Genomic DNA, 13,844 nt, shown 5'->3' with positions numbered 1-13,844 from the left:
CAGGTTCCATCTGCAACTAAAGCATGTGATTATTCCCAGCAAGATAGACACCAAAGAAAATGGAAGTTATGTACACAAAAACTCGTACAAAACTGTTCCTAGCAGCATTATTCACAATAGCGAAAAAGTGGAAATAACCTAAATGCCCATCAGCTAACAGATAAACAAAATGTGTTATCTCCACAAAATGGAACATTATTTGGGCATAAAAAGGACAAAGTACTGATACATGATGCAACATGGATATATCTTGAAAACATCACACTAAGCTGAAGCAACTAAGTGAAAAAAGCCACATATTCTTTGATCCTATTTGTACCAAATGCCCAGAATAGACAAATCTGTACAGACAGGAAAATTTGTACTCATCAGGCACTGAAGAATAGAAAGTGAGTGCTAGTAGATAAGGAGTTTCTTTTTCAGGTGATGAAAATGTTCTGGACTTAGTGGTTAAACAACTCTGTGAATATACTAACCACTGAACTATATAGATTTTTTTGTTTTAGATTTTTATTTATTTGAGAGAGAGTGAGAGCGAGAGAGATCACAGAGAGAGAGGGAAAAGCAGACTCCTCGCCGAGCAGGAAGCCTGATGCCAGGCTCAATCCCAGGACCCTGGGATCATAACCTGAGCTGAAGGCAGATGCTTAACCAAGTGAGCCACCCAGGCACCCCATGACCTATGTTCTTTTAGAAGGGTAAGCTTTACAGCACGTCAATTACAATGCAGTAAGTGATAAAGTATGTAGTGATTGCAACTTATTCACTGAATTTCTAAAAGAACACTTGTACTCTGCTAAACAGTGATAGGATCCATGTACACCTTGTACATAGATTAATCTTCCTGAAAGCTACTTTTGAACCAAAAACTTTGTTTCAAGACATTACTCTTACTATGGTTAAAAAAAAAAAAAAAAAAAGAAAACAAAATAATTTTTTAAATGTAAATATATTTAAAAAATTAAAACACCTAAGAAATGCAATCTATACATATGAAAAAGTAAAATATTTATATGCATAACAAGTAGTAGCGTCATTCATAAGCAGCAGTTAGTGTTTATTTTCCCCATATTTTGGTTTAACACCATAATGGTAGTTTATTCTTTATAGGGAAATTGCATAAGATACATATAGCATATGATGAGTAAGTTATAGAAGACTGTGTAATTGGAAAATTAATTCCAAGTAACAATATTTCCTCTAAAAACATATTTATTATTAAACAAATTATTTTAAACTAGTGGACAGTAAAAGTGCCTATAATTTATTAAGTCCAAGATATATAGTCAACTTGCATAAAATTACATATGGCATTTTAAAAACAGCCTATTTCTAAAATATCAGTAATTCAGGCAATTGGGATTTCCACAGGAGATAAATTTGCCATTAATGTCCTTTTTATGATGAAAAGGTCTGCCTTAAGAACATTACAACCGTGTTATCAAGAAATGCTACAGCATACTTTAAAAATCAAAATGGTAAAACATATGCATTAGGATATTTTTTTATGGGTCCCAGCCCTATAGCAGCATTTCAGATGGAGATTTAAATCTAGTTAGCCACATTTCCAAATGACTTGGGTTTTTATTTTCTAGAAATACAGATCACATGTGTAGGTTAGTTAAGAACTTAAATTTCCATTATAAATGAGAACTATTATGCTGACAATGTAAAGATAAGAGAAATAAAGTACTTGGATAGTCTAGTACTTTATTAGGAATATATCCTCTAACTCCACAAAAACAAATTTTACACATAAGCAAAATACTAAAACTTTCTGACTTGGGAGAAATGAAATAAAATACAGTGAATGTTTTTTTTTCTTCATCTCTAACTGTAAAAATCCCTTTTGCCTATTTATTTGACCCGTCTCTATTCATGCAATTTAATGAATCCTCAAAATAATTTACACATCTTTATACAGAATTCACATCTACATCAGTAAACTGCCAGTCCTTTTATATTTTCAGTGCCTTATCAAAATATGGGTAACAAAGTTTTTCATTCTATGAGGCAGGAAGATGTTTCCTAAGTACTTCTTTGGATGATGAGGATATAGTATCTGGGAAGGACACATCAAATTCTATAAGTAGGTCACCACGCTGGTCAGGATTTTTTGGAAATGGCAGCCCATATCCAATAATTCTTCTCCTCATTCCAGGTTTCACAATATCATTTATTGACATAGGTATGGTTCTTCCATCCATTGTTGGCACATTAACTGAGCAGCCACACAATGCCTGAAATAGACCAAGTAAAATTAACAAACTTCAGAACTTCAAACAACAACCACAAAAAAACTGGGTGTGAACGATGAAACCACTAAGGTAAAATTTTGACCTCCAAAAAAATATCAATAATTATAAGACTTTTTCCCTATTAAAAAATTCCTTTAGGACATGCATGATCAAAATACAACAAAAGAAGGAAAAGAAAAGGAAAGAGAAGAAAGGATGTCTTCCATATTGCCTTGAAATGAAATGGAATATTTCAGGTTGCCATTATAACATTCAGGATGCAGGGATGGAGTTGGACAAGAAAAGAGGGAGAAATTTAGGAGTGAGAACAGAAAAAAGAGCAACTACCTACTTCTCTGGAAGAAATAATGTTAGGATAAGAAATACATTTATTAGGTTAGTCAACAAATGTTTACTGAGTGCCTATATATGCCATACCTCCCTGCTAGATGCTGAACTTAGGGATTGTGAACAGAGACACCTCAGGGAATGCACTAGGAACTCAGAAGCAAACCAGTAATAATAATACATATAACATTAGCACAGAAGTGCAGAAGTCTTTTGTGAGACTAAAATTGTGAGATTTTAGTACCCGGCTTATTAACCCCCTTAGCTTCTGAGAGTATATAGAATGCTTCACCTAAACATTGGACCAGTAGCAGGTTTTGAGGCAGAGTGAGGAGCAACAGTGTTCCATAGATGAAAGCTCAGATGATGACATAAATGTATGTAAGATAATAATAGAGCAAACTTAGGGAAATGCATAAACATTGATGGGTAGAAATCAGATTTAAAATGACCTTTTAAGCTAAAAAGTCTGAAAAAAAAAAAAAAAAGTCTGGACCTTTATGGTAGATGCTGTGTGGAATCATTTAAGAATTTTAAGCAGTGAACTGACATGGCTATATCTACAAGATTATAATCCAATTTGAAAAATGGTGTCTAAAAATAGAACAAATAAGGACTCATATTAAAGCAGTACCCTTATAAATTATTTTAAATAAACTCTTTTCTTATAATAATTATTACTCCAAATAACAATTTGGAAAAAAATCGAATACACAGACTATAATTATAATGCATATCTCATAAATCATACCTATAAAAACTGGGTAGAGATAAGCCAGTGTTAGGCTTCATACTACATATCTGGTTAGCACTTAAAGTTGGCATTTAAATAGTTAGTATAGCTAACTAAACTTAGAAAACATTATCTTATCCATAAAAGAGGTATAATAGTAGTACTACCTCTGGAGGGTTCCTTTTTTTTTCTTAGATTTTATTTGAGAAAGAGAGAGAGCACAAGCAGGGGCAGCGGCAGAGGGAGAGGGAGAAGCAGACTCCCCGTTGAGTAGGAGCCCAACGTGGGGTTTGATCCCAGGACCCTGAGGATCATGACCTGAGCCAAAGGCAGATGTTTAAACGACTGAGCCACCCAGGTACCCCTCTAGAGGGTTCTTATGAGAATTTAAAAAATAATGTGTAGTAAATATTTAATAAATATTATCTATTAGTTAGATAAGCTCTCTAAGATCAGACACATAATTCTGTTTGGTTTCAGAATCCCAGGTCCTACTAACTTACCTCTCGTAAACTAATTTTAGCAGTGTAAATTATATTTGATCCATCTCTTTTAAATTTTGGGTGATCTTTATCTTTAATGATAAAAACAATGTCTGCTGGAATACTAGTTGGTGTTTCATCTCCTTCCCTTGGAAAAGTAATTTTGGTGCCTTCTTTCCACCCTTTTTTAATCTCGATGGTGAGAATTTTGTCCTCAGATCTGTAACTCCTTCCATCAGGATTCAATCTTTTCCGAGAAATCTTCATCCGTTTGGTACAACCATTATATATTTCTTCAAGTGATACTCTAAGTTCATGAATAACTGGAGGATCTTGTTTGATGCGGGATGGCCCCACAGAATTTCTGTCTCTTGGATATCCATTCATGCTGAATCCAAAGGCACTAAAAGGATCTCCATCTACTTCCATTTCATCAGAATCTCTACCACCACCCATCCGTCTTCCAAAGAAAATTTCAAAGGGGTTGGAACCTCCAAAAAATGCTGCAAATGTGGCATGAGGATCGCCATGAAAGGTGTACCGGAAGGTACCTCCTTGCCCATCAGTGCCTCCTGCTCCTCCTTTCAACCCTAAATGAACAGATAAACATGATTAGAAAAAAGCTTGCAACTCTTGAAAGTTAAACTTGCAAAAATTGTATTATTAATAAGCTTTGGCCAACTTAGGTTACAATCTATTAATATTGGCCAGACATGCTGTTATTACTAAATACAGAACAGCTACCTAACTTTTGACCATTCATTCCAACCTGAGTTAAATTTTTAGCTTTCAAGTTCTTCCTCCAAATCCCCACCTTTATGACAACTTATTCCTGAATTTTTGTTCCATAGATAAATAAGAAAATAAAAGCAGGAACCTCTTACCTCATAAGCTACTGGCTTGACAAACTGAAGCATATAAATGTGAGTTTTCAAAAGAAGTCAATTGAAATAGGTCTTTGGTAATCAGTGCAAAATGCATAAATCTTTAAGTGCCATTTTAACCAGTGAGCATTATCAATAATATAAAATACCATATTCATACTGACTAGCTTTATTTCAGGTCAGCTTTTACTGTTTAAGAATAAATTAAAATACATCTCTTTCTGTGGCAGGAAGGGGAAAAAGAAACAATAGGACCACCTATGAAAAATGTTTTTTTAGACTCTAAAATTATTATCCTTATTATATCTGACAAAATTGCTTATCTAGGCACACCACGTGATAGCATTAATTTCAACAGCATGTAGAAAGAAAACTAAAATCAAGTGCTGTAAACCTTATTGACACGTAAGTTCTTTGGACTGGTTATTTCTGTCTATTATGGACAACCGTTCTGCAAGGTGCACCTAAATATGTAGCTCACCAGCGACCACAAATGTTTGAAGCAGCATTTTCTGTTATATATCAAAGAAAGTTTCTATTAAAAAACAAAAACATTAGATAGTGATCTTTTAAGGGATCAATACTGACAAGGATTTGTATCATTACAATAGTAGCAAAGTTTCTGAATGAGTCTTACGGACATTCCTGACCAAGGAAATAAGCAGGAAGAGAATCTAAAAAATGTTAAAACTGTGATAAATCCATTAGACTAAACTAAGAGATTCTAATACTTTCAAACAGTAATTTGAGGGCAGGAAATACATTTTATTCATTTTTGCATTGCTCATGTATACAGGGCTGAAAATGATAGATGCTAGTGTTTACTGAATACAGAATGAACTAGTTCTTAAAGTCTATTTAAACTTTAAAAGGTATCTTGAGTGTCAGGATAGGCAAAAGCAAGCAATATAAAGTATAGTCATACATATACACACACATATGAGATTTAATAAAAAAAATTATACTCAGCATGCTTTCAGAGATTTAGTTTTGCATGTTTTATTCTATTTGGCTTCCTCCATTAAAAAGCGCACATATATTCTATTTCAGCCAACAGTCTCAGCTGATGTTTACATATTTTTTTAAGATTTTATTTATTCATGAGAGACACAGAGAGAGAAAGAGGCAGAGACACAGGCAGAGGGAGAAGCAGGCCCCATGCAGGCAGCTGGAATCGGGACCTGATCCCAGGTCTCCAGGATCACACCCTGGACTGAAGACAGAGCTAAACCGCTGAGCCACCTGGACTGCCCTGGTGTTTACATTTTTAACTTCATCCATGAATAGAAATCTGGAGAGACCAAGAAAAGTCTAATAACCTGAACACTATCAAAATATGTATTGAATGATATATCCAAAGAGCAGTTAGGATAGGCCTTATAGAGACAGAATGATAAGTATAAGTTGAACAAGGACTTTTAACATGCAGCTCATACAAAACTTCTTTTTTATATGTAAACTTTAGTGGTACAGTCATAACTCCAAATGTTAAAAAAAAAAAAAGCTAGTGATAGATTTTTATAAATGACAGGTTATGGATATAACTCAAGGTCATGACCAATGTGACTAAACCAATGCTGAAATTACTTCAACCATTTCATCTCACATCCCACAAATATAATAGAATATAATAGTTTAATAGAGAGTTAATAATATAAATTGAGTAAGTTTGAGTTAATTATATAAATTAAGTAAGTTAGCTTGCCCAATCTAACTCTCTACAAGACAAGATCTAAATGTTTTAGACTCATAGTAAATCCATGAAAAGAAGGAATAACATTTTAAGTTATTACATTATGGGTTTGGCTTTTCCCTAAAACCTCTTCCTCCTCTGCCAAAAATCCTAACTCAATCAGGATTACAGAGTCCCTGAGAAGACTGACACAGTCTGAAGTGACATTTATCAAAGCTGACAAAAAGCCACCAATGAAGCTTTGAGGTCTTCCTTGACATTAAACAGTCAAGTACATAGCTTTGATAAAAGACAAAGCTACTCTAACGACTATGGAAATCCTACCAAAATTCACAACAATATAATATGAATTATTATGCAAGTATCGCTTGCATCGCCCAGCACTTGAATTATAATAGGCGTGTTATCAACTATACAGTCAATGCTCTATTACATACATTTTGACTGCTTATGGAAAACGTTATTATTCAACTGCATTCCCTCTGGTCTCCAAGATATTTTCTAGACACCATCATCACTTTGTGTGATCAAGGAATATGTTCAAGAATCAACATTTGCCTATGCTGTAGCAAGATTACTATTATTTAAAACCAACCAACCCACCAACCAATTTGCAATCCAAAAATAAATATGTGTTCAGTATACTATCTATAACCAGATTTCCATTAGTTGAAAGTTTGTCAAAAGAAGCAGCATTGGAGAAGAATTAGGATTTCAAAGAAAAAATTATAGGACTTTAATAACTCTCACTTTAGAAAGATCTGATATGTAAAAATCTAGATTTAGAGCAAGACTTACAGAATTACTAGCATAATGAGATCCTTTAAGCAGTTTTGACTCACAAAAATCCAACTTATTTTTAAAAATAAAAAGATCCAGTTGATTAAATACATAAACTAAAGAACTGAAGGAACAAGCTGGTATAAAGATTAATATACTAAACACAAGTTTGATCATATAAATACTACCTTTCAGTAGTTAAAGTTATTGAGTAAACTACAAACCAAAAAAGGCTTAAAGAAAAAGAAATCCTAGTTAGAGAACTAGGATACTGTAAGGATGTGTTACTGGAAGTCTTTTTTTTTCCTTTTAGTCTTTTATAGAAACTTCGGTTGACATCCACTGAGCAAATCAGAACTAAACCTAAAACTTTTTGGAGAAGACATGTTCAAAACCCAATTTTAAATTTCTGTAGTTGTGGTTTTTTTGTTTTCAAATGATTCAACTATGGAAAACATGTCTCTATTTAAAAAAATAGGTTTACTTATTATACACTATAAAATTAATCCATTGAAAATATATAATTCAGTGATTTTAGTAAAGTTGTAGAATTGTGCAGCCATCATCACAGTCCAGTTATAGATCATTTCTACTAACCCAACGGGTTCTCTAGTTTCTATCTACAGCTAACTCCTGCTCCCACTTCTAACAGTAGGTAACTCACTGATCTGCTTTCTTTCTCTATAAATGTGCCTTTTCCATGCATTTCATGTAAATGGAACCATAGAATATGTAGCCTTTGACATCTGACTTCTTTTATTTAGCATAGTTTTTGAGGTTCATCCATGTTGTAGAATGTTTCATTAAATCAATCTTTTTAATTGCTAGCAGTATTCATGTGTGTGTGTGTGTACACATACAAATACATATACACCACATTTTGTTTATCCATTCACTTAATGATAGTACTTTTTAATTGTTCCCAGTTTGGGGCCATTACAAATAATGCTGCTATGAACATTCACATACATGTCTTTTTGTGGACCCATGTTTTCATTTCTCTTTTATAGATTCCTATGAGTGGAACTGCTGGGTCATATGGTAAATTTAAAACATCTCTATTTTTATCCAAATATTTTAAAACCCAGCCTTTAAAATTGTGGCTATTAGAGATTTTCAAAACATGAATAAACTGGATCACTGGTTCTCTTAGTTTCTAAATATATAAATTCAGCATGTTCAATTCATACACTTCTCAGTTCATGGTTCCTGTTCCCACTGTCCCAGGCCTTGAAAGAGAGTGTAATAATGGGGGTGGGGGGGGGTATGTATATAACATAAATTAACTAACAGCTCCACAGTCCTAAAATTCAGTGTTTTGTTACTACTGGAGAATCACATTAAGGCTACGGAGCCAGGCCTGCAGACACAAACTGACCAGTGAAAGGCAAGAGAAAAAAATGTTTTCCCACATTTAAACAGTATACCCAAAAGGGATTTTGTCAAAGAATAAATGAGTTATTCTGAATAAAGAGCAAGTAAATATAGTGCTTTTCTGTAAAGGAAGAATAATTTCTAAAAAGTAATCAAATAATTTTAACCTAGCTATCTTTTTAAGTAACTAATAACTAGACAATGATATTTCTAAATAAATTTCAATGCTTTAAAAAACTTACTCCCCTATTACCTCTATTGCTTATATCAATTATCTAAATGAAGAAAAGAAAAGATTCATGACACATAGATGATACTGCTTTCATTTTTAAAAAATTCATTAACTGATAATGATCAGTAAAACTGAAACTAGAGAAACAGCATTCCAGAAAAACACTATTGAGAGATAATGTCATGTATCCTTTGATGATGTGAATATTCTGAAGACAAATATCCTTAGAAAACACTAAATCCTATGGCTTAGTAATAAACAAACTGGAGGCTATCGGTGAGATGTGGTGTAAGCAGGGGTATCCGCTTTTTAATGGGAATGTATAGTGTTACTCTACGTTTATAGATTTCTTTACAAAATTACAAATAGCTTCTTTAGAAAGAGTATATTGTAGTATCTCCGAATCCTGCTTCGCTTTTGAGATGAACCAAATCACAGTATTTTGATTACTATGGGCCGTAAGGAATAAGCAGGATTCCACTGGCCACTATTTGCCTTTTTCAATATTTACTTTGCAGGAACCTGACACTGCAGGTCCTAATCACACCAAAACCAAGAGCAGAAACTGCAATTTTTGGTAACTCGATCAAAAAGAAAAATGAAACAAAAAAGAAAAGAAAAGAAAAGAAAAAACAAAACCCTCTACACAATCACCCTACTTACAAAAATTTAATTTTTTAACTCAAAATAAGTAGTTACTACTTCACTGTATTTTAGGATATATTTCTAATTAGGAAAATTTTATGTGAAATGCAGTAAAGGAGGCAAAGAGATAAAGTTTTCATGACCACAATGATTTAAAAGAGAATATTTTGAGAGAAAAAAATAATAATGAAATAACTTAGCCCTGATTCAAAATGTTGAAAATCCCAGAATCATCTGTAGAGATTAAAGTGTTTTTGTTGTTGCTGTTAATTAGCAATTTAAAATAGTCTTATTTTATATCTACATTTACATGGAGGTGATGGGACAAAATGTAAAATTCAGAATGATAAAAGGATAATCTTAATAACCCCCATTTACTGTATTCAACTAGTTTCTATTTCACAATGCAAGAAACAAAAAGTATGGCAGGGAGAGGAAAGGGAAGTTGTCATGCTTTCCTTTATACCTAGATAGTAAAATTTCAAAAGAAAGAAATAATGTTACCTAAAAGTAAATCAATAATTGTTCTAACTAGGTGGCCATTTTAGGTCAAAAATTGTATTTCTGAGATCTCATTTTCTTGGCACACAATTACTGTTTACAATTAAGCTAAAAACTTGTTCTGGTATTTTATGACATCAGGAAAATTCTTTCCTCTCCAGGCGGAATGCCAAAAACAACTAGAGCTAAATGCCTGGGCCTTCTGCTTCTCAGAGAGACGATTCTATCTTGTTCAATCTAAATTAAATTGCTATCAGAAAGGCAAAAAACTTCCTTTGTTTTTGTGAATAAAACATGAACTACTCAGAATTTGAACTGCCGATCTTAAAATTTTAAATGACAGAAGGACCTTTATTGGTTCTGGCAGAAAATTCATTAGAAAACAAAACAGGTTGCATAAGACTTTTGACACAATTCATTAATGGGTAGGGGAATTTAAGGTTTCTTTTCAAATATACAATGTTAACATTATAAATCTAATGGCAGATTACTACAAGATGTCAAAATAAAAAAAGGCAAACAGGTACATTTCATTCACAGCTGTGTCATAATATTCATTCAGATGATCAAAGGTGAAATCTTGTTTTCATCCATTATTTGTCTTTTTAGTTTTGATGTCTGAGAATTTAACTTAACAATAACCAGAAGGCTGAAAAAGAAGGGGGGGAAGAGAGTGAGACAGCCGGAGAGACCAAAGGAGATACACAGAATACTTACCTTCCTCCCCAAACTGATCATATATTTCTCTCTTTTTAGGATCACTCAATACTTCATAAGCTTCTGCGACCTCTTTAAATTTTTCCTCTGCTTGAGGAGATTTGTTCTTGTCCGGATGAAATTTGAGGGCTTGTTTGCGGTAAGCCTTTTTAATATCTTCATCTGAAGCTCCTTTTTCAATTCCCAAAATGCAATAATAGTCTTTCCCCATTTCGAATGCCTTGAAATGAACTTAGATTTTCCTTTGTGAAAGAAAACAGCGTCCCCAGTCTTAGCAATACAACAATTCCAAGAAAAATAAACCAAGCTGGGTATTTTAAAAGTTAAAGCAAATCAGCAATTCAGCTTCGCTGTCCTAAAGCAGCAAGCAAACAGCGTCTCTGTATTTAATTCCTTCCCCAAAGGCTCACTTACAGATAAATATACACTACACGGGAGACGGCCTCCTTCTAGATCCTCCCATTTTCACTACGTGTCTCTGTACTTTCTAGAACAGCAAATGCTACAGGACGTCACTTCCCCAGCTGCCTCTAGTCAAAGTACTGAGCTAGGTTTTCTCCTCCTCCACGATTAACTATTCATTTTCCTTCTGGCTCTCCTATTTTTATTTCTTTTTAAAGAAGCTAAGTGGATTAAGAAAACAATATTTTAGCATAGAAGGTCATAACTACATATTTATTTACTCTATCGTAGGTGAAAAAAACAACAAAAATAATTATAGCCATTAAGCATCCTATGTTAAAATAAAGGTATTATACAACTAAAGGTACCCTTGAACTTAGTTTACGTATTTTAAGTTATCCAAATGTAAGATATACAATAGTAAAATATGGTTGTTTAAATTAAAATTTTCAGATAATTTGTGTCATTTTTTAGAATTCCTGGGGTCTATCAATCAGAAATGCCAGGAAGTCAATATGCCAATTTCACATTGTAAAAGGTTATATACATATTATAAACATCAAAAGCAGTAAGGGGCTTAAATGTTATTCTAGTTAGTGGTTTTAACTAGTTTTTTGTAGTATACAAGAGTTAATAGTTCTGGCAAACTAATTATTTGTGAAAGTTTCATATCTGATTTTAGTTACTTCAGCAAAAACAGAATGAGATCCCACTTTTCCCTCCCTCCCGGCCTCCGCCCAATTCCTAGGGTCACTATTTAAAGAATTTTTGTGCTGCAGGAAAGATAGAAGACAAGTATCAGGTTACAGACAGTAAATACTCATGTTTCTTATAAGACCTTGACTGGATCATCTTAAAATCTGGATAGGCTATTTATGGGGCAGTGATATGAGAAATATTTTTTCCTTTTAAATACACATTTCCTAATTACAAATAGCAATACTCATAGCTGAAGATTTTGGAAAACACAGAAAGAAAAAAGAAGAAAAAAATATAAAATAAAAACCTATCATACCACTTTAGGAAATCCCTGCTAAATGTTAGTATATTTCCTTTTAGTCCTTTTTTTCTAATATTTATATTTATTTGTTGTAGTTTTGTATTTTTTTCTTAATAAAGTTTGTCATATCATTTACATACCCTTTTGATGTCTGTGTGTGTATTATATAATATATAACATATATTATATAATACACACACACAGGATATAGGATATATAGGATACTTATGAGAAATATTTTCAATATATATTACTCATCTTTTATCTGCTGTATTGTCATCTTTTCAAAAATATTCCCATTACTAATATAATGGAAAGATGGACTAATAAGAAAATGTCAAAAGAATTGCACAGAGCCCTATAAATACCTTACATCTGTAAACTTAAAAACAGAACATGTAAAGGAAAAGTAAATGTACATATATGTTTAGAGTATATGAAAAGGTAATGATCACATGTTAACCTTTAAAGATATGGAAACATCTACTCTATATCCCGAGCAGCTTTACATTCATGATTCAGCAATTCTTTCAGAATGTTCATCTTTGTACATTTGACAGCTAGGATTTCCTATTTTTCAAAACTCTCTCCTTTAAAAATACTTTGGTATCAGAAATGTATAGCATCTGTCTAGCCTATTTACCGGTTACAGATGTTTGTCAGTTGGCAATTCAAGCTAATTTTTTAGTCTCACAGATACTCAATGTCAAAAGGTTAACCATTCAAATCCAAAAAAAACTTAGGGAAAATTGATGATATCCAAAGTCATCATAAAACTCCTAGTTAAAAAAAAAAAAAAAGCAAGTTGAAGTCCAGTGCAATGATCAGCATCTAGAGTATAGTAAAAATGTAATAAAAATCACTTTTTCTAGAATTAATTGCTCCTTTAAATATTTACTACCAAAGGAACACTGACATTACTATCTATGAAAAGTTTGAATTGTTCTGGTGGGTAATGCTGGGAGAAAAAAAAAAAGATTCTTATGTGATTCAATCATTTTCAGATAGCTAGAAATATTATCAGGACTTGACATATTAAAGGACTTTAGAACCCAAAGGCTAGGGCAGCCCTAGTGGCACAGCGGTTTAGCGCTGCCTTCAGCCTGGGGTGTGATCCTGGAGACCTGGGATCGAGTCCCACATCAGGCTCCCTGCATGGCGCCTGCTTCTCCTTCTGCCTGTGTCTCTGCCTCTCTCTCCCCCTATGTCTATCATGAATAAATAAATAAAATCTTTAAAAAAAAAAAATCTAGAACCCAAAGGCTAGATCTTTCACATTTCCAAGAAATGCATTATAGCTTAACAAATGGAAACAAATCTGACTTTCCACATATAGAGAAGGATGATAAAGGATTTTCATATTTCTTCAAGTATCATACACACAAAAAAGAATCACAGTGCTAAATTTGAAAAGCAAGAATTCACCTCAACTTTGAAATTTCAAGTTAATAAAGAAGCAATTATAATTTGAAGACTTTAAATAATTTTAAAAATCTAGCTAGTTTTTGATCAAATGAGTAAATAATTCTTTCAGACATTTGGAAACAATGCCAACAGACACATGAAAAAATGCAAATCAAAACTACAATGAGATACTACTTCACACCAGTCAGAATGGCTAATATCAAAAAGACAGGAAAAAACAAATGTTGGTGAGGATGTGGAGAAAAGGGAACCCTTGTGCACTATTGGTAGGAATGTATATTGGTGCAGCCACTGTAGAAAACAGTATGGAGCTTCCTCAAAAATTTAAAAATAGAAATGCCACACAACCCAGTAATTCCACTACTGGGTATTTATTCAAAGGAAACAAAAC

At 33.1% G+C, this 13,844-nt stretch overlaps 1 protein-coding gene across 11 annotated transcripts in view; it reads right to left on the bottom strand.

The window, feature by feature from the left end:
• Positions 1-1,028: 1,028 nt before the first annotated feature.
• Positions 1,029-13,844, bottom strand: part of DNAJB4 (DnaJ heat shock protein family (Hsp40) member B4) — a 44,320-nt gene continuing 31,504 nt past the window's right edge. For 7 of the 11 annotated variants that reach the window (XM_077905143.1, XM_077905145.1, XM_077905142.1 and 4 more), the window contains 2 exons: positions 3,822-4,390; positions 1,029-2,240 (listed from right to left, as the gene is read on the bottom strand). In XM_077905143.1, the coding sequence (XP_077761269.1) occupies positions 2,007-2,240; positions 3,822-4,256 (669 nt within the window). In that variant the 5' untranslated portion in view covers positions 4,257-4,390 and the 3' untranslated portion in view covers positions 1,029-2,006. Of the gene's footprint in view, positions 2,241-3,821; positions 4,391-10,626; positions 10,869-13,844 lie in introns of all 11 variants that reach the window. The other 4 variants (XM_077905139.1, XM_077905138.1, XM_077905136.1 and 1 more) reach the window with 1 other exon arrangement.

The sequence above is a fragment of the Canis aureus genome, chromosome 8 (genome assembly GCF_053574225.1).
Source record: "Canis aureus isolate CA01 chromosome 8, VMU_Caureus_v.1.0, whole genome shotgun sequence".
In the NCBI taxonomy this organism is placed as follows: Eukaryota; Metazoa; Chordata; class Mammalia; order Carnivora; family Canidae; genus Canis; species Canis aureus.
This window is presented reverse-complemented; position numbering and strand designations above follow the sequence as displayed.